Source organism: Gallinula chloropus (assembly GCF_964237585.1).
Source record: "Gallinula chloropus genome assembly, chromosome: 1".
NCBI classification, from domain to species: domain Eukaryota; kingdom Metazoa; phylum Chordata; class Aves; order Gruiformes; family Rallidae; genus Gallinula; species Gallinula chloropus.
In genome coordinates this window covers 20,695,795-20,713,306 of record NC_140085.1, presented here as the reverse complement: position 1 = coordinate 20,713,306, position 17,512 = coordinate 20,695,795, and the positions used below count along the sequence as shown (strand labels likewise).

Genomic DNA, 17,512 nt, shown 5'->3' with positions numbered 1-17,512 from the left:
AAGTAATTTAGAGCAGGAGCCACCATTTTGCAGCAGACATCAAAATAATGAGTGTTCCTCTGCTGACTGTGCAGCTCTACTATTCCCATGATGGGCCACGTACTCAGGAACACATTAACATAGAAAAAAATGGCCTCTGATCCCAGGCAAGAATAAAAAGATAATGTCTGCTACAATACAAAAAGGGTTACAAAGGAAAACAACATTTAATCCTGTGGCTCCTGAGGACCACTCATGAGTCAGAAAATAAATGCAAACAGATGAAAAAGTTAATTTGGATCATATCAGCCCGACTGGCACACAAAGGGCAGAGCAAGCACCCTGGGGAGAGGGAGGGAAAGATTTGCTGTAGATCAGGTTACTATCACTGACAGCTGACCTAAAACACCACAAGATTTCAGATGAGACTGCCATCTCTTCTAATTTTCAAAGGTGCAACCACCTCCTTCCAGAGATGAGGTGTGTGAAATGCATAACACTAACTGAGGACAGGGAGGACCGAGATCCTGTAGAACAAGTATGTAAACAGCCAAGATGACAATCCTCACTGCTTTAGAAAGAGCACAATTAACTGAGAACAAGAAGAAAGCAGAGGCGAATTGTACCTTTAAAGATGTAAAAGTTTTGATCTGAAGCAACAAGGATGTAAGGAACCAGCATAATTTCTCATTAGTCTGAAGCCACTGCATCAGACAGACAAACAATTCTTCTGTCCTACAGACATGCTCTTTCAGCGACCAAACATTCTCAGCCTGGGAAGCCAGAGGCTCAGCCTGCTGCATGAGCTCCATGCAATCATCCCCCACATGGGCCCACGGAGCCCACAGACATACTTCATCACTGTCAAACCTGAAAAACGTTCTTCGGCACAAGACCTCAGCACTTGGTTTTCACATCCTCTTGTTTGAAGGAACCTGAGGTGGCCTTCTCTGCTGGAAGCGAAGGGTGGACAACACTGAGTGCCTGTAAGGCCAGCCAGGCACCAAAGGCAAGAACAGATCAGTGCCCTGTACCCTCTTTTTCTGTCCTGAGCAATCCTTCCCTGTTTCATGTAGCCAAGTTGGTAAAGCTCATTGCAAACTAAGCGTTACTGGTGTCCTATTACATTTTTAGGAAGAGTTTGAGTTCAAAAGCGGCCGATGACACCAGGAATAGCTGCCCACACCAACAAACTTATTTATTGTTACCTGAAGCACTTTTGCTTACTTAGGCCTTCAAAACACACTACGAGATTCACAGGAAGACTGATAGATGTGAAAAACCTCCTCAAAATCCAGAAATTAACCACCAACGTTTATTTAAAAGAGCAGCAACCCAAAAATCTTTTAAAATTAAAGCGATGACAATTTAAGCTATTGCTCTTATAACTTCCCCTAGCAAGTGTCTGAGGCATAAAACCTTTCCATCACCCTGGAATTCTGTACCACAGGGTATGAGGACCAGCTGCATTTTATAGCTATAGCCAATCTTTGGTCACCACAGAGAGAATGGTCTGAGGAACTGTCTGTAGCTTTGTGTTCTGCTTCTGCCCAGTACTGCTGACATCACATTGGAGGAAGCGACAGACTCATCTCCACACCCTTCAGCAGGACAGATACACCTGACCTCGCATGGGTGCGGAGGAGCAACAGGGGACAGTAACTCCAGCCAGAAAGGTGAGATGGATACAGCTGAGGGCAGTTCCCAAACCACTTGACAGCTAGATGGGCTGCAGGAAGCCCTGGATCTTCTTGTGCTAGGACTGCCAGAATAGGAGCTTGGAGGCTCATCACAGCTCTGTATTTCAATCATGTAAATCAAACGTGATTCTGTCCCGCCACCAACTTGCTCTCTCCTAGATTTAGTCCAGCTAGTATCTCAAAATAATTGTGTGGTGACACACAGAGCCTCACAGCTAACCCAGAGGCCTACTACACTTTTGAAAGCCACTACAGTCCCCTGTAAGTCCCCTAGAAGAATGAAGTTTATCTTCCTTTACACTGCTCCAAAACATTAAGAAATTCCTATTACTCAGCTCCAGCTGTTGTTCCCTGTGTTACACATAACATACCTCAGAGTTTCCTACCCATCCACGGAAAAAAAAGAAGAAGAAGGAAAAAAAAGCTACTTTGGCTTTCTGGATACTTCTGCTTTAGGCAGAAGTCTGGCTGGGAGAAGTTCTTGGCCAAGTGGCTGAGCCAGCAGGCAGGACCCCGACCACCCATCAGGCAGGGAGGCTTGGAGTGGGCAGGCAGGAGGCAGGGCAGGCACAGATCTGGATAGAGAAGCTCAGGTCTGAAGCCTTGAAACGCAGCTTTCTGTGCAGAAACGCAGACTTCTGTGCTGTACTTGCAGTAACACCCAGAGCCCACTGTCAAAGCCAATTAAGAGTATCCCTAACAACAATCAAAAAAGCATTCCTGAGAAATCACATCTGAGCTGAAAGGGACAGTAACTTCACAGCCTCTCTTACCTCCCCCCAGATGGGCTTGTTTCAGAAGGACCTTCATTTTGTCCATGGCCAAAGCTGCCATCCGGCTGCTCAAATCTACAGTTTGAGACTTGATGGAAAACACAGCTCAGGGATTTCTAATGAGATTTAACCCAATTTATTTAGATACACATCACTGAATGAGACAAGGCATTTAGAAGTCTTGCTGTCTGATGGAACACTGAGATCCGTGCAGCGTTTTTTTACACCTTTCTGAAGTCCACCTTAGCAGATAAATTCATTCACACCTCTTGCAACATTTTGAATGAAAGACGCTTTGAAGACCCAGAGTGCCTTGGAAAATTTCTCTGAGGATGAAGGCACACAACTGCCTTTGGATGACCTAAATTTTTTCTGCCACCAAGAGGGTCAGTCCCTCCTTGACTACACCTCTTCATCAGTCACACTTAGCCTGTGTCACCCATGTCCCTGTGAAGGACACCTGGAACAGAGAACTGTCCCAAGTTCTCACCACAGCCTCCAGTCACCACCTTCCTCATTCCTGTTTCTCACCACACTACACTCCTTCGCCACAGATTGGCTCCACCACACGGTCTAAAATGACCCCAAAAACATCACCAACACCCCCACACCCCCCAAACCAAACTTATATAAGGAGGACTCCTAGAAGTCCTTTTCCCCCCCTTCCCACTGCTTCAAGACAGAGGACAGCTTCATCCTGGAACAGGGTGGAGGCAAACCAGAGAAGGGCTTTGCAAAGCAAATGTAGCAACATTAAACAGCTTCATCACTCACACAAAGAAAAGCAAAGGGGAAAGTTAAAGCAAACTAATACGCATTAAATATTTGAACACTAAGCAAAGCTAACATACCACAATACCTTATAGTCCAACCAACAGTCAACAAATGGACTAATTCACTGATTTCACCGCATTACCATGCGCTTTCTCCTCTACCTCCTCCTGATACAGGCTGGAAAGAGTCTTTGTAAGGTAACACAGACCTACAGCTCTGCCTGTTGAAACCCTGAAATTCTTTCCCACCCTGCTGCCCTATTTATCTCAACCACATTTTACAAAGCAGGAAGGGACACAAGCTGGAAAACAAAAGCCTTGCTTACTCCGGCTCCCTAATATTCTTAAGTACTTTGCATAATTGTTTGGTTTTGATGACCTCCTTTCATATGCCGCAACTGTAAAAATAAGAAAAGCTACAAAGAACAACAAATCAAGTTAAGGGTTTCACTCTTCATGGAGGGTATGTGAGACAAAGGAGAACTAGCACTATCCGAGAAATCCAAACCCCTCTCCAAGGCATTTCAAAATTGGTCATTTTAAGTAATTTAAAGCAGGTTTTGCTATTAGGACTGGAGAGAGAGTATAGGCTTCAGATAAGGAGCCTCATAGGTGAACGAGGGTCTGTGCACTGCATAGGTCAAACTCTGATTATCTAAGTCTTGGTTAATCAAAAGCAATAATCTGGAAGTCAAATATGCCCAAGTCAGAGAGTTCAGGGAGACCAGGATTTACAAAGCACAGAAACCCGAAACTCCACAGGACCACAAGTGTAGAGACTATGAATTTTAAGCAGGATAACTGGGAGGACAGTTCAGAGGGTTTTAACTGTACTCAAGACTCCCAGCCTGAGGGCAGTCTTCAGAAGTGGCTAGAAGATTACCCTCACAATTACTCGGGCATTTTTGGTGTCTCCATGCACCCTCAGATTACAGGCTACTTGGACTGCAATTCCAGTTAGGTATTTAGAGACTACTCAGGGTGAAAAATTCCATTACAGGCAGGGCTGATAGAGCCAGGCTGGCTCATACATCCCATCGTAACAACCCACTTTCCATTGTTTATAATTCTGAGAAATCATTAAAACTGATAATTTTTTCACACTATCTGCATTTGATGATTTTTTTTTTTGCTACTTCAGCTGCATCAATCCAACATGAGAAAGGAGTAGGGGGAATATTTTGTCTTGTTTATGATTAAGGGGGAAAAAAAAAAATCAAGCCACCCCACACACTTTGAAAAGCCTAGGAGGACTTCATATTTAACAAAATAATTTGCATTTTCGGGATTTATATTTAGCAGCCTCCAAATCTGACTAACATTGTAACAAAACTGTGGAAAACTATACAGTGCTTGTCTTACATTTTATTAAATAAATTTGCTAGTAAAGCCAAAAGCATTGGTACAAAAAGCCTAGAAGCAAGAAAAAAAAACAACAATGTGCACTTGCTCCCCAGACACCCAACTGTGTCCTGGTCTGTATCAAAAGCAGCACGACCAGTAGGTCAAGAGAGGTGATTGTGCCCCTCTGCTCTCATGAAATCCTTCCTTGAGTGAAATCCCACCTTCAACCTTGGGGCTGAGGCTCCCAAAATGAGAAGGCAGCCATGGAGCTGTTGGAACAACTCCAGAGGAAGCCATGAAGATGATCAGAGGGCTGGAGCATCTCTGGTGTGGAGACAGGCTGAGATAGCTGAGCTTTTTCAGGCTGGAGAAGGCTCGGTGGAGGCCTTATTGCAGCCTTCCAGCTGGAAGCTGGAGAGTGGCTGTTTACAAGGGCACGGAGTGATAGGACAAGGGGTAATAGCTTTAAACTAGAAGAGGTGTAGATTTAGATTAGATAGAAGGAAAAAATTCTTTGCTATGGAACAGGTTGCCCGGAGAAGCTGTGGCTGCCCCCTCCCTGGAGCTGTTCAACACCATGTTGTATGGGGCTTTGGGCAACCTGGGCTAGTGGAGAGTGTCCCTGCCCTTGGCAGAGGGGATGGAACTAGATGATCTGTAAGGTCCCTTCCAACCCAAACCAGTCTGATGATTCTACAATATGATAAACCTACCAAAAAGGAATGAACCCATCCATTCTCTGCATTTATGATGGAAAGAACAAATGGTGGCAACCAACTTTATGTTAAATATTAGGAAAGACTTAGTAATGCTCAGAAAGGAAAGGACTAAGATTTTCAAGGGTGGCAGTGGCATCACAGATGTTTTTAATGCAGGTTGCTCGCCATCAGGAATGGTTTAGTCATAGTTTTTTCTAACAGAAGACAGTGATGTTCTTGAGGGTGGCTGGAAGTGCCACTTGCACCCCATTTTCTGTGATTTAATGCTCTCATTCAGGGCTTATCCACAGCTTCACAGGACTTACAGGCTATGTCAGATCCAGGTCTGGAGATCAACAACAGCAGTGAGATGATCCACCACCTGTACTACACACCATCCCCTTTTTAGGGATCCAGTAACATGGAATAGCAGTTACCCACCTCAAATCGAAAAAAACCCCAAGAAACAGACATGGAAGTATAGGAGAAGGGAAGTAAATTGGGACAAGAAGCCTGAGTGCCAACAGGACAGACTTAGTGATGAGGGGAATGGGATAGATCAGGCAAATTGCACCACAATAGGAGCAGAAAAGGCAAACTAAACGAGGAATGCAAGGAGTGGGTGGAGAAGTTAAAAAAGCATATGACAAGGAGACTGTAGTGAAGACAGGGAGGAGGAGGAGGAGAAGCCAAAAAAGAGTAAGTAGGCCTAAAAATCAGCTGAGAAAGAACTCATACAAGAAAGGTAAAGAAGCAGTGTGCTAAAACAGGATGACAATGTAACTGGAGAGGAATGGAGATAGGGACAGCATCAACATAGACTTGAATGGGACAATCTCGAGAAAAGAGTCAGATGAGGAAGACCCAATCCATCCAAGCCAAAAGTAAGACAGGAGAGGTCATGCAGGGATGAAAGAGGGGGAAAACGTGCCTGTTAGTGTGCATTCCCCAAAACCTGAACCAGAGCCTAATACTGCAAAAAGTCACTGTTCCTCTGCTGTCAGCAAACACACAAAACCAACTGGCAAACAGAGATCAAGCTGGCCTACACAGAAAATGACAGCTAATTACACATTCAGTGAAAGTGGTGGAGGCCTGTGGGATGCATCTGGGATGGCCAATCCTGCTACTCATACTTGCAGAGGTCATTGTGGTCACACATATACTGGAGCTGATGGGGATGGAAAGTTGTCTCTTTTTCCTTTCTTTTCTTGTGGGGAAAAAAAATTAGCATGCAATCACGTGATTAAAGGCTATAATAAACAGACACAGAAATAAAGAGAACAAATGAAGGTTTCTTTCCCAACTTAAAATTATGGAAATGCCCTGGAATTGAAGTGCCTTCCCATTATCATCTTGATAACTCTCAATTCAGTTTGTGAATATATTGCTCAGTGTACAGTTTTGCAAAGAAAAAAAAAATCAGATATTTTAAACAAAGCACAGTGTTGAGCAGGCCCAGCACTTGTTCTGCTTCCTTTTATAAAGGCAAAGCACACTGTGTTTTCAAAAAGCTTTCAGTTGAGCATTAATTGCTCTAGCTTTTGTGGTCCCTGTAAAACCAGGCTATATACATCTCTAGTGCTCACTGGTCACCTCCAGAAGCCCAGCAAAAAATCACCGTGCACAGCTCAGAATCGTAACTAACTCTGCAGGAGCAAACTATAATACTTCTCGTAGCAAAGTTAAGAGATCTATACTCTAATTCCAGGGAATGCAGCAGAGAGGAAGAATATCTTTTAAATAACATTTGAGAACAGACTGAGGCAAATTCACCATCTCCATCCTGGTACTTAGACCTCCAAGGGCTGCCTGTTAGTGAATTTGGTGACTGCAGCTGGAAGACAACTAAGTTAGGGAATTCACTGCAAAGGGGCAGCTAAGTGCACACATCTGCTGAAAGTGTATCTAAAATAGGAACATCGAGCTTTTTACCTGAAGCTGTTAAGAAGAACAGAATCCAGGTCTAAAAAAAAAATACCAGCACCTTCTCCCCATCACCCCCTCTCGCCCTGCTGCAGCCCCCTTTTGCACTGGAGTTGGCATTCTGCAGTAGAAGGCTGGTCAATACTAATTAAGGGTGATGGAGCTATCAGGAATTAATAACCTGCAGGGAAAGATGTTGTTGGTTTGTTTTAAGGGCTCCTCTCCTTCTCAACCTTCAACTTTCAGAATTTTTTGGTAGCTCATTACAACCTTTTCACTAATTCAGATATGTCACAAATTAATAGTTCTTAAAATAACAGTGAAACAGCATGTTAAATTCACATGGCCTTGTCATCCCCATCACCGTGCACACTGTGGAAAACTCAGGCATCCTCATTTCTCAGCTCCCAGGTACCTGGGGATAGGCACCCTGTCACCTGCAGCAGAAATACGTTAGGGAGCAATGAGGTGGTTTCTAGGACAGGCACTTAAGGAAATGGCACTGCTGTATCAAGTTCCCTGCTATCCTGCCTAGGTGACGTTAAATGCAGCTTCTGCCATCCCAAGACTGCTCTGCAAGCTCCTACAGCGGTTCACTGCTACTCCAGCACATCCAAAAGCGCTCAGTAAAGGTAGTGAAAAGGGCTTTAAAAAACACTCACTGGGTTCTGACAGGGCCCACTGATTTTTAAGCCCTTAAGAATTAGTCATTCTCAACCAGTAGTTAAATCTCTTAAGTATCACAACAGTTACAGCCACAACCTAGAGCAATCATGTCCTTACATCAGGGAAAGTGAGCTGCAGTTCCATCCTTCAATTCCCAGTGGAGATTCTCCTGAAAAACAACTGGGCAGGATTCCTCTCACACAAACCTCTGCTGCTGACATGGTGTCTGCAGCGCTAAAATAAAGTCCTACAACAAACAGCAGAATGGAAGCAAAAACTAAGGAATAGGCAGTCAGGTACCACCTTAAGTGCTGCTTTTAAAACAGCTAAGGGAGGAGAAGAGCACAAGGCTGTGGACAGAGAAGAGAGTAATGCCCTTCAGACAGATCACATAAGTTTGCGAGAGTAACATCAAATCAAGGAGCAAACAGCAAAGATGCCTGGCCCCCCCCAAAAAAAAAAAAGGGGAGTTGTAATCCTTAAAGCAAGGAAAGGGGACAGAGAAAGAGTGGGAGCTCCTGAGAAAAGTCGGGCCTGGGGGTAGGAAGAAGCAAGCCTTCCACTACTCACGGAAAAGGCTATTTTTTTTCCAAATTATTTCTTTTAGGAGGACAGGGGAATCCTGCAGCATCCAGCTTGCCTGGAGGGGAACAGATCCTGAAGAGGACAGGAGTGGGGAGGCGGTTCTGGGACTCGGTCTCCCTTGCAGACAGTTCAAACAAAGGAGGACGGTCTCCTATAATGGGATGCATTGTACATTTTTAGCTAGCACAAGGTGGCTGTCGTGACAAGGCTCCCCATCTCCTGCCTTCCCCCCCTTCCCCAGTATGCACCCCCTGTAAGATCCCACCAGGGAGCACAGACAAAGATCTGCTTTATCACACCATTACTGTAATGGGAGGTAGGGAAAGACAGGGAAAGGGAATGATGCAGAGGAACGAAGAAAAGGAGACAGAGAGGCCTTTAATGAGTCAGCCGCTACTCTGATTTAAATAAGATCTCCATTTAAGGAGCTCTGCATTTGGGGGTTTTTTTAATTAAAAAAAAAAAAAAATCAGACCCAGCAACTTCTGGCTGCACAAGGTTGTCTCACAGCTACACAAGGAGTCTGGGAGGGAAAGGGTTAGGGAAGGGGGAAGGGAAAGGGAAGAAAACCTCTGGAAAAAATGAGGCTGCTTGCTGGTTCATTTTAACAAGGACATAAATTAATCTCAAAGCCACAAACGCCATCACCTCCCTGAGCCCTGGGCAGAGCGTAGCAAGTCAAACACGTGCCAAGATAAACGGCGCTGGCTGGAGCCTCTGAGGGGTGCTAGTCGGGGGGAAGAGGGGGCACACTGGCAGGCAGGGCAGCAAAGATGCTTCAAACGGTGCCACAAAATGGAGACTGGTGATCCTACAGCTGCACAAAAGGGGACCTTCAGATGTTCCTGCCTACACCCACATCAAAAGCTAGAAACTCAAGACAGAGAAAGAGAGAAAACAGGGTATGCAGTTGGAAAACAGCAGCTCTCCCTGGTCTGGCTTTAATTACCACAAGCAACCCTTCCTCCTCTTCCCATCTTGGAAGAAGGCCCACAGCCCAGGTGAAAGGCTCCATAGCTGGCAGCAGGGAGGGGAGCAGACAATGGCGGGGTGATTCATTACAAAGGCATACATACATACACACACGCACACTGCTCCGCACTGCCGGCTGCCACATGGGCTGGCGGGACTCCTTAAGGAGGCAGCAGCTCCCTTCCCACTCTCCGAGATGCTCGACACCTTCCCCCTCTCCCAGCCCTGATGGGAAACAGATTCGGAGGAAAACGCCAGCAAGGCACTGGGCTGTCCAAGAAAGGGAGGGCTTTGTGCTCCACGCAAGCCAGAAGCCTCACCATGCACCGCACAGAGAAAAGGCCTTTTAGCATAGAATTCCCATCCACCCAAAACTCTCTCTTTTATCTGCAATTAGCACATAATGTACTGGGTCTCATTTAACACTCATTTTCACTGATTTAGGATTAAGGGGGATAAGACCAGGGTACTTTCTGTTAATGAATCTGAGCTCTTGCTCTCATTAGCGATTTTGGTCTCCTCTTTTTCAAGCATGTTTCTACCTTCTGGCATCTCCTATTTCTTTCCATCACTGTTTCTAGTCTTCCCACCCCACACAGTCCTGTTACTTTGTTTTAGCAGCCCTTCATGCCTATAGAGAAGCTCATCTCCCAGATTTCCAAGGAGGACGGTTGAGCTCACTCCCTCAACCACCACAGAATGCAGACCAGGCAGGCAATGTTTTCTGGAGACTGAACCACACAGAGCAAGAGACACTAGCAATACTGAATTAATTCAGTGGCAGTTACTGGCTTAACATACCATCTACTTCTTATAAATGAGACAAAGCCCCAGTGAAACAGGCTCACAGATTGTGAGCAATACCACTCCACCACTTCAAACAGCACTGCAGAAGAAGAGTAATGTGGGGATATTGGGGGATGTGCCATGCTCCTTCTGGCCCACGCTCATTCAAACCTGCAATAAAGTACTGCTAAGGATCAGCCTAACAAGCCAAATGATCCCCTCACAAGCATCAGCACTACGCTACAGCTGAACTCACCTTTGTTGCCTTCCCCAACTTTGCATAAAAGGGTTATGAGCTGTGCGTTCAGAAACCCCAACTGATGAGACGCAGTCCGAGCTCTCCTCCCCTACTGGTTATTTTAATATGCGTCTTCTTCAGTATATAAAGACGCAGCACAAATCCTGAACACCTACCCTGACAGTACATACTCTTAAGACAGCCATAATTCAAGGTCAACCTATACTAATAATGCGTGGTCTTGATGGCTCCTTTCCCACATCTGTAAATGTTACAATTTTTGTGGAAGACAGACAGCCCTGAAGTCTACTAGGATATCCCAAACCTTTAACAGAGTTCATACCCTCCCCTGTTGTAGCCTGTACTCCAGCAGAATCCCATCCTTTCCAGCCCCACGTGTCTCCAAACCAAATCTCGTGCTTCAGGATGCTCAATCCTAGGCACACACAAACTATACACGCTTGTTTACTGGTGACCCAGGCACCTTTCTGCACCACACAGGCAGGGGCTGGGCTGTGTCGAACGGTTGTGGCCCAGAGCACATCGCAATGCAAAGCTGTGCGGAGCAATCCCTGAAAGTGCACACACCCAATCTGTGGCCCGGGGGCACACACCTCCATCCAACTGTGCATGTTCCGAGCATGCAGCAATACACAAATGGACCCCGACTGCAGAGACACAGCTTTTCAGCATCACTTGCTGAACTAAATATAGATATAGAAAGCCTCAGGAGATTTCTGCCAAGCTCTTCCATCTCAAAACAGAAAGCCTTGGTCCAGATAAAAAGGTATCAGTAATGGGACTAAATAGCAGAAGCAGATGGTGGAGCTTGGGAGCCTGAGAAGATACCTTAAGAGTGGACAGAGACCTGTTTTTCAGCCACTGACAATCAAGGCAAGATGAGACACAGAAAGGGTCAAAGCAGGTGCCACTTCTTGCAGCAAGTTCCTTCCAAGCCAGGCACCCGCGAAAGTGCTGCCCCTTGCAGAGGGACTCGCAGAATCCCCGTAGCAGCTAATGAAGGGGCTTCAGCACGGGTTGAGGAAACCAAGAAAGCAGCACGCATCTAGTCTAAAACCCGCAAAGCTCCACAGAAAAATAGCATTCGTGAAACCCAGATTTGAAGAAAAGTTCCCTCCAAGAGTCCTTCCCTCCGCCCGCTTTGGGAATATCCCCCAAAGGTTTCCAGCTCCGCAAGGCACTGCGGGGCATTATATAATGCCTAACTCCAAAGGACTCCAGCTTCGCGATGCCGCTCTCCTCTTCCTCCTCCCCCCTTCGCCCCCTCCCTCCGGTGGCGACTTGCAGATGCCATGCCAAAGAAAAAAAAAAAAGAAAAAAAAGAAAACCCCTTAAACCCCACAAGCATACGGCAGCCTTAAAAGGCGAGCAGCACCGTCCAGCAAAATCCCCTCGCGAGGGGGAATCGCGACGGCCCTGGCAGCTGGGAGAGCTCCCCGGGAAACGTCAGCCGCTTTCCCCTGGGAAGACACGGGCAGCCCCACGCCTACAGCTGCCTACAAGGGCTTCCCAGCCTTCACGGGCACCGCTCGCAGCCGGATGGAGAAACGGCTAGGGAGGACGTATACCTTCGTGCTTGGCCGGGATCGGTCGTTCAAAGGCGGGTTTAACCTAACTCGAGAGCAGAGGCATCCGTGCCCCTCACGAACCTCTTCTCCCTAGGGAGCACTGCGAAGCTGCTGCGGGCAGGGGGACTGCATGGACCCCTTTCCCCCAAAGCACCCAACCCGGGTTCCCGGTGCGGCGGGGCTTCCTCCCGCCCCGGCGCCGGGCGGGGGCGGCGCGGAGCCACGGCCGCCCTACGGGGAGGCGGCGAGGCAGCCCCGCTGCCGGCCACTCCGCTCCGCACCGCGCCGCGCCGGGCCCCCCGCTCAGACAAAGCCGGGCACGGGGAGCCTTCGCGGCGCGGCACCGGCAGCCCGGCCCGCCTCCCAGCCTTACCTGAGTTACCATTTTCTTTTTCTCCATAAACCAAAATGGGGGAGCCCGGCCGCAGGGGAGGAGGAGAAATAAAAATAAAAAAGGGAGAAAAAAAAAAAGAAATTGATATAAAAAAAAGCAGCAGCCCCGTGGAGGCGGGCGGCGGCGGGTGCCTGCGCTGCGCTGCCTCGCCGGCGCGGTGCCCCCCGAGCCCTTTTTCCTCCCTTTCTTCTCCCGTGTTCCTCCCTTTCTTCCCCTTTCCTCCCTCCCCTCCCTCCCTCCCTCCCCGGCCGCCGCCCCCCCGGCTCAGCCAGATGGCTGCGGGAAGCGCCGCCCCGAATGCCGAAGGTAATTAATGCGAGCCGGGACCGCCTCCACCGCGCCCCGCCTCGCCCCGCCCGGCTCGGCACGGCCGCCCCCCGCGGCAGCACCGAGGGCGCTACGGCGCCCACAGCCTCCGGCGAGGTGCTCCCTCGCCAACCCACCGGGAGCTCCTACCGTGTCCCCCCCCCCGCCTCCCTCCGGGAACCAAGGGGCTCGGCCGAGGCCCAGACGAGAGCTGGAAACAAAAGCGAAGGTCTCCCAGCGCTGCGCTGCTCCCGGCCCGGCTGGAGCCCAGGGCCTGCCCGTGCTCCTCCACACCTACCATTCCATTCCCAGCGGCTCCCGTCCAACTGCCTGGCTTCCCCTGCCTGGACCTCACGAGGCAGGAAAGCGCATCTCCCAGCAGGAGGATGCTGGGGAGATAGCTGTCAGTTCTGCACAGACCTCCCTCCTGCCACAAAGGGGAGAATGCGTGGGTGACAGGGGGTGTTGGATGAACCGGAAGCAATATCCATGATCTGCATTTCTTTCATCGTAAAAGCTGGAGATCGCTGGACTCCTTCCCAGCTTGCTTTTTTCCTCTCATTTATCTTCAGTAAGCATCTGGCCCTTAACACCTGAGCACTCCACGGTTGGCAGCATTTGTTCTCCCGGTGACCCCATAAAACAGACCAATATACTGCTACCCCATTTGGCAGATGGGATCCGAGACACTCAGATTGATTTTTCCCAACATCGCACCCACAGAAAGCTGTGGACAGGGCTGAGCACAGGTCTGCCAATCTCTCGTAGACAAGGGGACTGTGCTGATGCTCCGGTACTTGCAATGTGAAGATAAACCCAGCTCAGGCAAGCTGCCCCTAACATGGCTCTCTTCTCAACAGCTGGTACTCAAGAGCCTCCGTAGGTTTTTTGCAGCAGCAAAGGCAAATTAGGGTGCAGTAACACCCTGCATCCCCATGTGCTCTCCTTTGCACCAATATGCCCAGTTACAATCTACACTCACCTCCACAAAAAAAAAAAAACCCAAACCCTTACTGTTTTTTCTTCGTGGGCTTCTGCCCCCACACTGCTGTCCAGGCAGCTCGTGCTGACCCACGGTGCTTTTCAGTTTCCCAGTTTCACCACTGCAAACTGACCTCTGGCTCTCTCCCTCCCTCCCCCTTTCTTTCCTGAGGCAGTAAGCAGCCAGTTGGAGAGCACAACCCAGCCCTGCTCACTCCTCCAGTGAAAAGCCTGAGTCCCAGTCACCAGCAAGCCCTTACATCCCTCCAGAGCAGGTAGGCAGAACCATGGGCCAGCCATGCTGTGCGACCAAACAGGCCGCTGTGGTGGGGCTCCAGCCTCCACTGCTGCAGCCCACAGGGCTCCAAGTCAGAGTTCCTGTTTTTCTGAGTTATCTCAGTCTTCCCGCTAACTTGTATCTTATGATACCACAGGTTTACACACAGCATTGTAAAATCAGGGGGAAGTACTTAATTTTTTTTCCTTTCTTTCTTTCTTTCTCCCCTATTACAAACCTGAGACTCTGAGGCAGGATTCTGGGTCAAGTGTAAATTCCATTGCAAAGCAGCAGAAAACACAGTGACCTCCTTATACCTTTGCCATGACAAAGCACCACGTTTCAGCAACCTGCATCTCATTCACCAGACCTCTGCAAATCAGTCAGGATAATCTCCTTATTCTCTCCACTGAACCATTGCATTCACCTCATCTCCTCCATGCCATGAAGCAACAACTTCTTGTGCCACATCTAGGGTATAGACCTTCAGGCCAAAGAACCATCACCCCACTGCTGTTGACCAAGACAGCATCATTTCTAATCCATTTTGGCCTTCACACTAGGAATCTCTAGAAATATTTGCCATCAAAAACAATTCTCAAACAAAAAAGAGTACTGAACCCTCACTTGCACTGCCTCCCACCACCCAGTTGGTACAGTTGGTTTGCTCAGGTGCCAGTAGAGTGGGAATTCCCTTCAGTGTGATCTACTGCTGGTCTCCTTCTTTCATCTCCACTGTAGGCCAGAAAGCATCTCCTCCCCCATGCTTGGAATATATCCACATTTGCTCCCCTCCTGTGAAACAAAAGCCCCAATTTCCAATATATGTGCTTGGGCAACTCGAAATGCAGGTCCGCAGGAGCTCTGATTGCTGTGAAAACATCTGAAATCAACATCTGACACAAAGTTTCAAAAGCTTCAAGAATACCATGGAAAATGTGATCAGACTTGATAACACTTGAGGGTATTTGTTGTCTCCGGCTCTATGGGAGCTCACAAAGTAGCACCTGATAATGAACAAGACTAATAAAATTAATTGGTGAATCTCTGCAACTCACCCTTCCTCACTGCAGCCCAGGGGCTCAGGTGCTGTCTCATGGCCAAGTGAAACAAGTTTGGTGGGCCTCCACTCAGATTCTCCTACATGGAAATCATGGAACCACTGCACAATTTACCATCACTGCCACCTCTACTGAGGATAATCAATCAAAGACTCAAACTGCAGAACATGCCGCTGAAAACAACAGAGAACAGTAGAGCTGGAAGCCTGAAGAACGTACAGCTCAGAGCCATGAGATCATCCCTTCCTACTTACTGCATTTATTCAAAAAGCAACATATTCAGAATGGCTGGAGATGCCAATACTTACAAGTTCTCATGATTTCTCATGCATCACAGGAGCAGATGCATCGAAACTTCATTACTGTGCTGTAGAAGCAGCATTCTGAAATAACTACGGGCCAATTTAACCAGTCTGTCTCTGCAGTGCCAGGGCACAGCTTATCCTCTGCAACACCATTGGGCAAAGCTCACTGCTCCCACCTAAGCACGTCTGGGCACTTCTATATTCTCTTCTATGTTCACCCGGATGTACATGATGGTTTTTGATTGGCTCCTACTATTCAAATCCTAACGGGAAATAAACCAGAGAAGGATGTTCAAGCAGTAGGTGATGGGTCAAGGCCACTGTAATCATATTGGTGACAGCAGAGGTGAACCTCTGGTTTCACTAAAGGGCCTACTTACACACTTTCAAATGCTTGGGTTAGTTTAACACTCATAGGACTGGTAGAAATGGAGGGAGAAGAGGAAACCACAAGGACTCTGCTTTCAGAATGTTTCAGGGTTTGCCTTCCTTTCTCTTTTGCTATACCTCTAATTCCACTTTGCTGCTAGGATGGAAAGAAAGCACAGCCTTTGATTTTAACATCCCATTACCTGCATTTCTGTGCCTGGCTCAAGCTTAGATGGAGCAAACCTGCCAGCTGGATCAAGGCCAGAGGGAAGGAAAAAAAAAGTTTCAAGTGCAAAGAACCAATTTATCAGGAACAAATCTTAACAACCAAAAGACACACTTCTGCTGGTGGATTCTATTCATGTGCGTAATAAACACCCCAGTACAAGGTAACCTAACAACATACTCTTTAGTGGCTATCTGAAGTATCTTGGGGTAGATAATCTTCAACCGCCAGTCTAAGTTTCAGGTTTTCTGGATAAATTTGGTGCCTGTGAGGACAAGGAATGCTGACACTGAATAGTCAAGGACTGTGCAGAGAACATCATCTTTCACTTGGCTCTGAAAGTATTTGAGCCTGACCCACGGCCTCTGGCTTCTCCAAGACTCCACACACACAGCCAGAAAATCTCACGTGTGCTCCAAATATAGCCCCCTCCCCGAGCAGAGGCTGCAATACCAGCTTCACCCTGCCCTGAGTGCTGCTCTCAAACTCACCCAATCCTGTCACACTACACACACATCCTGACTGGACCCCCAAAACCAAAAAGGTGACAAACAAGACTTTGTTGGAGGTTTTATAGGTGGTTTACAGAGGGAGGAGGAAAATAGGTGAGCGGCTGCTCCCGGTGGCTTGTCATCCCTGCAGGACGAACTTCAGTCACACATACAAGTCACATGCGCCCGGGCAACGCAGTAAGGCACACAACAACAGACTAGTTTGCAGAGCATGGCACTGCTGTCAGCTCAACTTCCCCCTCCCCCCCAAAAAAATTAAGAAAAAAAGCCAAAAATACAAACAAAACCACACAAGTCTCAAACAACAGAGACGTTGGAGTTAAAGGGTCAAACAGTCCTGTTCACGTGCAAGAGCCTCAAAGCCCTCCAGAGAGCCTCTGGGCTGCCAAGGCCTGGCACGCACTAAGCCAAGGAGCCCAGCATGGAAGCAGTGTCCTTCCATAAAACCAGCATGTGAGCTCCAGTTTTGCCCAAGAACATATAGAGCAAAAACCAAGACTCCATAAAGTCGCCACTGCCCTTTTGCTTACCTGGACGACTGGGTATTGGTAATCCATACAATACACACCATACATAGCCAAAGATCCTCCAGCTAAAGGCCAAATGGATACAGGACTGGAAGCTTCAAGCCCGAATCTCCGTCTTTCAGCCTTGTGGGAAGGACTCTGGCAGCCCTGCGCAGTGCTTGGCTCGGGCCTCTGGGGCCACTCAGGTTGACACTAGCTCAGCTGAAAATAAAAAGGAGCTGCCTGGCTCGGCTCAGCTCAGCCCCTCTCTTCTGGGATCCAGCAAGGCAATGCTCAACCATAGGCGGCAGAGGCTCCTAAAATTAGAAATCCCCTACTGAAAACGGCCCTGCAAGCCTTGACTGAGAAGCGTCCTGCGACTCGCGGGCAGCAAACAGAGCAACTGCCAAGATGATGGGGACACAGGATCCTCGCAGCCACCGCTGCTGGGGATGGGAGGAAGCAAACAGCATTTAGGATCTGAAAAGAGCATATGTTCTGGGCTGTAGGTGCGTCAGAGGGAACACTCCCAATCCAGGACAGGGA

The 17,512-nt window shown here is 48.1% G+C and overlaps 1 protein-coding gene across 6 annotated transcripts in view; it reads right to left on the bottom strand.

Moving 5' to 3' along the window:
* RBFOX2 (RNA binding fox-1 homolog 2) overlaps nucleotides 1-17,155 on the bottom strand; it is an 88,345-nt gene extending 71,190 nt beyond the window's left edge. For all 6 annotated transcript variants that reach the window (XM_084278089.1, XM_084278085.1, XM_084278084.1 and 3 more), the window contains exon 1: nucleotides 16,991-17,155. In XM_084278089.1, the coding sequence (XP_084134215.1) occupies nucleotides 16,991-17,035 (45 nt within the window). In that variant the 5' untranslated portion in view covers nucleotides 17,036-17,155. The remainder of the gene's footprint in view (nucleotides 1-16,990) is intronic.
* Nucleotides 17,156-17,512: the final 357 nt, after the last annotated feature.